Below are 9,842 nucleotides of genomic sequence, written 5' to 3'. Positions count from 1 at the left end.
ACGCTGACATATTCCCTAATGCACACAGAAACACACACAGTACAAACACATCCAGAGATACACATTTAGATTATTTTTGTTATGTTTTAATAATACTTCCATACCTAAAATATGAGCTAGAAAGCAAATTTAATTTTCCATACCAACTTAAAACAAAATGCTTAAGAAGAGTACATACAATTTCTTTAAGAGTTTTCCTATCATTCAATTGCATAAATCCACCGGCCCCAGTAGTATGTCTGAAGTTAACTTTACTGTGATGAGAAAGAAGCCGAAGCACTGAGTAGTCCCTGGTGCACTCACATTCCATGTGTACGCTGCTATTATTACTAGAAGTGTGGTTCTCACTGAAAACCACCAAACACAGTCCATTAGTCAGTCAGGGGTGGAGCTATGAACCAGCCAGGGTGTCTGGGTGTGAACCCTAGCTGTGCCACGTGCAGGCTGTGCTATTTTAGTGAATAATTTCACCTCTGCCTGTTCTCCTCAACTATAAAGTAATACACTGGCAGCTCGCACAGCCCGGGTGCAGATTTGAAAAGCCGCTTCCTCTGAACAATAAGGGAGGAAAGCCTATTGTAGTGACATACGAGTGGTTGGTGACTGAGTCTCTGTGGGGAAAAGTGTATTTCTCCTTCCCATGAGACACCCTGCAGAAAGGCACACAAGTTAGTCAAAACACACTTAACACCAGGCCCAGTGCTGTGCGCAGGGTAAGACCTCCATGACCATACATGGCGGCTCCGGATATCAACACCAAATTCACCAAGCTGCCTAAGGACGAAACTTGTTGGCAGAGGCAGTAATTTAAGACAGTTCACGGTGTACAGAAAGCCTCAAAAGTATCGGCTGTTAGCATTTTATTATCATGATTATCAGCTATTCCACTGCATTGCAGACTCTAACACAGACTCTGTATTAGAGCTGCTGGAATATCCTTCATGTCTGGAGTTACTTTCAAAGAATGGCAGCAAATGAAGAAAAAAATGTAAACTGTGCAAATCCTGTAGTTTAGTGCATTAACTGAAACTAACCACAAATTATAACACCCAGGAAATACGCTCCCCACAGTTTACAAACCCCACCCAGACCAAAACAAAGACACTGAGGCTACGTCTGGGCTCTATACTGAGTAAATCCTTCAGTGGTAGAATCTGGGAGTGTGCGGCAGAGAAGGGACAGGTCTGCAGCTCCATTAAGCTCCATTAAGATGCCCAAAGGGGGACACGAGCCAGAGTGGGGTGTGACGGGGGTCGGGGGGACGACTTGGGAAAGGTAACACGCCAGAAGAGCTCTGTGAAGAGCACGCAAACAGCAGGAGACAGACATGCACTGCCTTCCCCTGGGGGCAGGAGGGCTGCAGACGCGGGTTGCCTGCTTCCACAGTCAGATATTTTAAGGCTAGGACCCAGGTCTAAATGTGAAATTAATCTGTGTTTCTTACGCACAGAGTCTGAAGGCGACGTTGTCCCTTTTCAGTGCTGTACTTGGACACCACCTGTCACATGAAGTCGGACGGGAGTTTATCCACCTCTGATGTTTGCACGGGTTGGCAACAATTTTAGATTCTGGAATCAGGATCGTCAACCTATGTCCCTTTCAAATATCATCTCAAGTAGTTCTGCATCAGTAAAGGGAGTAAAGCACTGCACAGCAAGCTACTGCAGCATTTGTTCACCGGCTCCATTGGATCGTGGTTCAATATAATTTACTATGAACTCTTTAAACTCTGGAATACCTGTCATATAAATGAGGATATTGCTTCTGTCATCGGAAAGAAGACGCTTTGAACGAGGGGTGCTGGGTGGAACCCTCCCGGTTAATACCCGTAGGAAGTTCTCCACAGTTACCTAAAAAAAAAAGTTAGTTTTTTTTTTAAAAAAGAGCAATCAGATGAAATCGAACCTGAAGATATTCAAAATATTCCTCCTCTCTATATACTACTCAGTGTAAATGAAAATAAAACAGAAAGCAAATTACAGTGCAAGCAAAAACTAGATCACTAAAGCTAAGCATACACCTCTGCTGCCTCGGCCTGGTGTGAGGTGTGTGCCTGTGACCCAGCATGGGGTCAGGGCCTGGGGGGACACTGAGGCAAGGGAAGGGAACCTCAAGGCCAGACGGGGCCATATAGCAGGACACAAAGGAAAGAAACATCTTAGAACTAAAAACTAACAGGGAAAAGCTATGCTGGAACAAAATAATTTAATTCTCAATTTAGAATTTTAAATACTGTGTGTTAAAAATTGATCCCAACATTTACTGACTTACCTATACAAGTAATTCTTTGGGAGGACACAAAATACAAACACTTGTAAATAACTAGTTACACCATACAGCTAATTTGTGCCACTACTCAGTCGATGACAGATTAGTCACACAAGAGGACACCCACCACATTTGGATGCATTGTGTCACTTAGATTTCTATCAGAGTATCTTCAACTTATAAAACACAGCTTAAACTGATCTTCCTCATTTGAAACTTCTAGGCATCGGGGATTCTTCGAAGGTGTGTTTAGAGTTGCGGGAAAAATACTAATTTAAAGTTAACAGTTCAGTCACATATCATCCATAATTTAAAATTTAATTTAAAAAACAGAAAATCCATTCAGCTTTTTCAACAGATTTTTTTTGCCTTCCATGAGTGGGAGACATGCATGAACATGTATGCACATGCTGTTTACATGCATGAACATATGTACATAGGCTGTTCAGAACTCAGCAAAATACTGATGGTTTTAACAGGATCTCTTACTGGCTAACAAGGTAGGGAATGTCTTTACATTTTCTAATGACCAAATAAGAAGTCGAACATTCATTCACACCAATCTGCAGAATTTTTCCAAGCAGCTGTAACTTGAGTACTCCCTAGCTTCAAGACACACAGAAACAGGACGAGTCCTTAAGGGGGCTGACAGCCTGGGACAGGCTGCTCTGACAACTGACGTGAGAGGTCTGCAGACAGGAGACAGCCTCCTACCCTCAGGCCTTGGTGAGAAGGAAGCAGTATCTAAGACGGCTTCAAATCCCAAACATGCTTGAACTTAAAAACTAAGTTTCTAAGGAAGAAGATTTGTCATGATGCCACTCTTAGCATGCCTGTCACTTTTAACTGGGTGACTAGAGAGCACTGGGAGCTGATGTCAGGGGGCTCATGGTCTCATGTTAGGTGAGCCTAACCCTCACCCCACCTGTCATCTACACACAACCTGTCATCTACAAAGCACCGCCTGACAACCATGCAACTGAGTTTAAAGAACTCACAACAGAAGAGAGTCTCCTAATGCTGCAGTGAGATTACACTCTTGTGTCTGGCTATGTTCACAACTGTCTTTGGGCACGTAAGGCCCACAGGGCAAGACTGGACAGGATCCACCACTAGAGAAGAGGCGTGGTCCTTGTGAGTCATGGGAATTATCCACAACTAATACACCAAATAAAAATACCCAGGCTGAGACTGCAGACCAAATATGAAAAGCAACCGTTCCTGTTACAACAGCCAACACAACTGTCCTGGTCAACTTCATGCATTAAGAGTTGTGAACTCCGAAAGCTGGTTAGATCCCACAGGAGCTCAACAACAAGTAACTAGAGTTTAAAGATGGCTGCCACACTTCTGAAGCTCCTGACGGATGACGGACCTCATAGCTTCTGTAGTCCACTTCCACGTCGTCTCCATAGACATTGAGCTCCATGTTCTTGTGGCTGAACACTGTGGCCGGCTTGGGGTTCCGGGCATTGCACGCCATGTCGTCAGCAAGCATCAGGACAATGTGACTAGCAAAGGAATTGCAGAAAAGTAATCTTTACATACAGCCCAAAGTTAACAGATATGGTTCACATATAAGAAGTAGAAGTTCTATTCAACCTTCTTCTCATGAAAGAGAACAGAATTTTCATTGAGGCAGTCAAAGAGCCTTAACTAACTCTCGAGTTATAACAGATATTACTAGTGTAAACTCAGAGCAGGCATTCTAGCATGGACTTCCCGCAGAACTTGGTGTAAGTGAACATTTTCCATGTAACAAAGGGAAGCTAAAGGAGCTATGCCAGACAGACAGACAGACAGACAGACAGACAGACAGACATGTTAAGATCTAACATGTTCAAGAGTGGAAGACTCCACACTAAACTATGATCTTCCAAAGAATTTAACTTTCAGACATGTAAGCATGAGATCTGCAGTCCGTGAGCCTGTGCAAGCGGTACAGCCAGGCACGGAGCCAACTCAAACTGCACCACACCAGGCCACATCCCTCAGGAATGCCAGCTACCATCATGTCTCCATCCATCAGTCAAAACCGTCCCACTCACAAACGCCTGGCTGTGATTACAGTGGGGCTGTTTATTATGTCTGCTGGTTCCAAGCCCTACTGCTCCTATTCAGAATGCTTGTCTTCACCAGCCTTTCTGTTCTTTCTGCTCTTCCCACACCACTGACTTCAAACGATTGTTTCCTGATAAGGCACTATAACTTCTGTTTTACTCCCTCCAGGACAAGAATGCATCAGAAACCTGCATCACACCCTGTCAACATTCTATGAGGATACAGGCTGAAGGAGGTCTCAACTGTACCTGTCCTGGTTATCACCACATTCAGATCTGGAATATAGTTGATACTTAATAATTTAAATGACTTGAGTATTTTCATTTTTGAAAACTCGAAGAGGAAACTGGTCCAACCACTGAAACTTGGTAGCATCAGTCAGGAGAACTCTCTCTTCTACATGTACTTGAGCTTCCCAGCACAGGGGAGACCAACATGATGGTATGTGTAATTAATTTAGCAGAGATGGCAAGAAGAAAATGTTCTGCTGCATATGTTCCAAATACACTAAAGTTCAAGCCTGAAACACTGTGATTTCTCTGGGAAGACTTCTACTCTGGAAGCAGCCCAGTCCTGTGTGTTCAGTGTCAGCCCTACAGCTGTTACATCTCCAAAATGGAAACACATGGTTTCTCTTTATAATTTAGGAAGGCCACTAGTTCACATTAAGTTATTAATAAATCATATATGTTTCATTAAACAAGACAGAACTGATACACACATGTATAAAAGTGAGTCTTCCTTTAGGCCATGCTTTGTTTACAGCTAATTTCTATAAAATGAAATGATTACCGTATCGATCACAGTATATGTAATCCACACTTTTCTCAGAGATAATTTTGAGCCTCAGTGTAAGTACTATGACCCTTGATTAAATATCATCAATATATCATAAAAATCATTTTACTGGTAATAATGCAAATAAGTAACAAGCTGAAAAGCAATAGATTACAAAGATTTCAAAGTATAATACACATTCTAACTCACTGTTTAGAGCTTAGAAAATGTTCAAAACTGACTTTCTGATGAAGTACAAATTTCTCTTTGGTCCAGATATTTAACCTTTTGTATAACAACACTTAAATACACACAAATATACTACTTGGGCTTACAATTCTAATGACAGACTAAAGATGGAAATTATAAATTAAATTCCAACAAAATAGCAAGCTAACACTGCTATAAAAACCTTACTCCTGTTTGGAGGGTGAGGGTGTTATGATTTTGCTAAAGCAAAATGACTGCTGGCCTGTGCCACGGGGGGGTGTCAGTCTGGGCCCACACGCCACAGAGGGGTGTCAGTCTGGGTCCACATTTAATCTTTTCTTTATTTTGGCAACTACTCTACAATCATAACTTGATGAAATAGACAGTGTTTCTCCACATAACTAACTATATTGTACTGAGGACTGTAACCTATAATAGTCCTCAGTGCCTGCTGTTCAAGACAATCAAGTTGCAGATTTAAGTAACTTCTGCCCATCAGAATCCCTGAGTGACAGCTGTAACCAGCACAGTTCACTTGCTGACTCCTTTCAGGGTCTTCCCTTAGGGTCAGTTTAGCATCAGAGCAGGGAGGTAAATCTGCACTTACTGGACCAATAAGATCAACCACTGTGGGTCCATGACACATAGAGATACTGGCACTGAGGGCCAGCTTCTGTAAACAGCAAGGTCCTCTGTCTTCATAAATGGATACAGAACACAGCACACACAAGCAAGCTGCAGGAGGATGCATCTGAGTCTGGGAGCCTCGGCTGCCTCACGTGCTGACACAGCTCTCACAGCCGACTCTGCTGGAGCCACGGCTAACACTTCTTCACAAAACAAAGCACATGTAATGTGGCAAAAAGAAAAGAAACGGTGAGCACTCCAACTGCAGGTCAAGTCGGCTACCGGGAGGCTATCTATAGAGGCTGTCCTGTTCCTACAGCCATGTTCTCTAGTGAGTAAATCCAGAATTAGGAGGGACCGTCACAGCATCTGCTGGCCTGGTGGCACGTGTGCTCACTGCTTATGTGGCTACCATTCGCCAGCAGCACTCTTGTTTGCTCGGATGGAAGTGAAGCACAGCCAACTGCTGACACTTCTTACCCTCACCGTATTTATCACTGGCTACCTGACTGAAGCTGTGTGGACTTCTTACTGACCAGGATCACCATGCAAATGAATTTTAAAACATCAGTTCTAAAAAAAGAGATCCAACTTTATACAAATGTATGCACTGCAATGATGACCTAAGTAAACGCTTCCCAACTCTCGTCCCCGCCAAACACTGGGACCCAGAGCACCCTGCGGGGTAAGTGTCTGCTCCTTACTGAGCGTGTTCCTCAAATGCAACCAGAAACTAAGCTGTATAAATGGCATTTTAAATAGATGGATCTCGCAAAGTCTGGAATATGAATTTGTAATTTCAAAAGACATAAAATTTTACTTATAATAGACAAGCATTGCCTTATTAAAATGTTTTCGTTAAATAAAACAATTAATTGACATTATTCAAAGTATTTTTAATTTTTCCTTAAAATTGCTTTATATTCTATAGGCATGCTAATCAAATAATACTTCCTTGAAGACAATCTGTAACTAGGGGGGCTGGGGCTCTGTTCAACACTACCACGCAAAGCTGGAATGGCAGCCGAAGTGAGCTCATGTCCCTAGATTCCTCTGTCCTGCCTCTGAGGTATGCCTTCTCCCCACAGGCAATCGCTCAGGCACTCTGCTGCAGCTCTGTAGAACGACTGCTGGACCACTAAAGGTCAGGTACGACAGCCTGGATTCAAGGATCTACTTTTACGCTATTTCTTCCTCTTCTGTCTTCTGTCTCTGGACTCTTAACTCTCACCACCAATATAACACAGCACTAACCCTAGCAAACCTGCTGACAACAGAGGGTGTTCTGAATTACCTGCCTTCCTAGACTATACAATGCCAGTCATTCTGTACTTACAGTGTTAGAAGTATAGGAGTAAACATACAAAGCCAGGCAGGGCAGCAATGGAAGCACCAGCACAAGGAGGTAGCGGCAGGAGGATCAAGAGACCAGCATTATCCTCAGCGTTGTCTCAAGTTAGGGGACAAACTGAACTACAAGAGACCTGTGAAAGAAAAAGTTCGAGTGCAGGGAGAGCAGAGAGAACGAGAGGAGGACAGAAAGGGGGCAGTCTCACAACACACTGCAGACAGAAGTCACATGTCACATGCACAAGGACAGCAACCATGCCATCATGAGAACAGAGCGGCCTTGTTACAGGCACATGCACAACCAAGTCACAACAGCAAGCACTTATGAAATGCTGTGTATGGCTCGGGCACTGCACTGTTCTTTTGGGTGTGGCTCAGGCACTGCACTGTTCTGGGTGTGGCTGGGGCACTGCACTGTTGTGGGTGTGGCTCGGTCACTGCACTGTTCTTCTGGGTGTGGCTTGGGCACTGCACTAGCAGGATGAGCGTATCACCCGCATCACTGTCTTTTCTGCTCCTCTGAAATCTATCCTGTCATCTCCACTAAAGGCAGTGAAGCTACAGCACTGAGTGTTACGTGCTGCGCCCTGGGCCACATGGCTCGAAAGCAGTGAGCTTGACTGTAATCACCGATCCTGTTAAGGTGAGCAATTCTGCAACATCCTGAAACTCTAGTAACTTAATTTAGAAAGATTTAACACAGGTTTCATCTTATACTGATAACCTAATTGACCAAGATGATTAAGTTAGAAGCAGGAACACGTTGTGACTGTTAATATTTGTGAAAAATAATGAAAATAAAGTAGGCCCTTGAAAGTCTAAATGAAACTATCTATAAGTCTTTAAAAAAAAAAAGTCTCAAATCTAAAACTAAAGCCAGGGGCTTGGCAGGTGGCTGCAGAATTCACGAGCGTCCGCAGGTCAGGGGGGGTGTCAGGAATTCAAGGGGGTCAAGAGTTCAGGGGGGTCAGGATTTCAGGAGGTCAGGAAGGTCAGGAGGTCAGGAGGGTCAGAAGTTCAGGAGGGTCAGGAGTTTAGGAGGTCAGGAGGTCAGGGAGGTGAGGAGTTCAGGAGGATCTGGAGGTCAGGAAGGTTAGGAGGGTCAGGAGGGTCAGGAGTTCAGGAGGGTCAGAAGGTCAGGGGGGTCAGGGGGGTCAGGGGGTCAAGAGTTCAGGGACATTGTTTCTATCCTCACAGCAAGAAAATCCAAAGTTCATCCGAGCTTTCTCTAGGATAATGATGGCAAAGAGTCTGAACAGGTGCTTCTCATATGCTATTACTTTTCTTCGTTTTCTCCTTTTTGTGTGTATTTGTGTGTGATGGTTGTATTTGCACATACCCATGTTAACATGTACAGGAGTACCACTGTGTAGTACATAAGCATGTATGTGTGTGTGTAAGCATGTGGAATTATAGGTGGGCTACCATGTCCACCCCACGTTTGTGTGGGTTCTGGAATTCTGAACACCAGGCCCATGGGCAGTGCTTTACCACTAAACTATCCTCCCAGGCTTCCCTTACTAATTTTCAAATAACACAGAATACATCAAACACTGGGGATGAAGTGTACTGAGCCACTGACCTGCTCTTTAATGCAACAATGTGTCAAGTAGGGAAAAATTAAGCAAGAACAAGACAAAATCGGACCAATCCCAATTACATGTAATCCAACAAAGCATTTTAAGTGACACGGCTGTGCTCACAGGCATGAATTTGACAGAACCATTCCAAAGTATCTGTTCCAGCACTGATACAAAATTTTACCCTAATTATGAATTTCGGATTCCCCATTTTAAAAAGATCACAGAAACATTGGATTGCTTGGGGCATAAAATAAGATTATACGGATAACTACTATACTTTCTTTCCAGGCAGTAAAAAAGAAAACTGATTTGGGTTGAGAAATGAATAGTTCCTTAGCTCCTCTAATAAGATCCTGATGGATGTAAACGTAACAGAGAAAGGAGTTGTGGGGGAGGAACTGCCCAAGCCCCTGGTTGTACTGCTCAGGACACACTAACTATGTCACACACTGAGACCCACTTACAGGGTGGCCACAGGAAGGCACTTGCAGAGGATGCTGGAAACAAAAAGCTAAGTTTACCCAGTGGCGGTCACCACAGCAGTCCTTTCAGACACTGGGATTTAAAGGCTTTCCTACGAATGCACAATATATTACACATAAGTCGTGATCAGTGGATCAAAGCAACATCTGAATTTCTTTACTTAGCATAATAAGAAAGTAGAGGAACAGACAGAATTAGCTGAGGTAGGTGTGTGTGTGTGTATTGTGTGTGTGCGTGTGATGAGGTTAGACTATTTTATCCTGAAAAGAAACTTCAGAAACATATTAGTGAACAGTCCCTTAAAGATTATATTGTCTTTTGCTTCTACCTTTCAGAAGCTCACTGTGGTTATCTGGCTATGCAGAGGACACCAGTAAGGCCAAAGCTAGGAAAGCGGGGGCAGGAGAATTTCAAGTTTGCATAGTGAGATCCTACCGAAAGAAAGAAAGAAAGAAAGAAAGAAAGAAAGAAAGAAAGAAAGAA

At 43.4% G+C, this 9,842-nt stretch overlaps 1 protein-coding gene across 1 annotated transcript in view; it reads right to left on the bottom strand.

Annotated features, from left to right (window-relative positions):
- The window catches only part of Pigk (phosphatidylinositol glycan anchor biosynthesis class K), an 81,208-nt gene that overhangs the window by 52,798 nt on the left and 18,568 nt on the right, over positions 1-9,842 (bottom strand). The window contains exons 4-5 of the mRNA XM_028754297.1: positions 3,644-3,779; positions 1,739-1,850 (exon numbers count right to left, since the gene is read on the bottom strand). Of these exons, the coding sequence (XP_028610130.1) occupies positions 1,739-1,850; positions 3,644-3,779 (248 nt within the window). The remainder of the gene's footprint in view (positions 1-1,738; positions 1,851-3,643; positions 3,780-9,842) is intronic.

Source organism: Grammomys surdaster, unplaced genomic scaffold (genome assembly GCF_004785775.1).
Source record: "Grammomys surdaster isolate TR1022 unplaced genomic scaffold, NIH_TR_1.0 125996, whole genome shotgun sequence".
Lineage (NCBI taxonomy): Eukaryota > Metazoa > Chordata > Mammalia > Rodentia > Muridae > Grammomys > Grammomys surdaster.
This window is presented reverse-complemented; position numbering and strand designations above follow the sequence as displayed.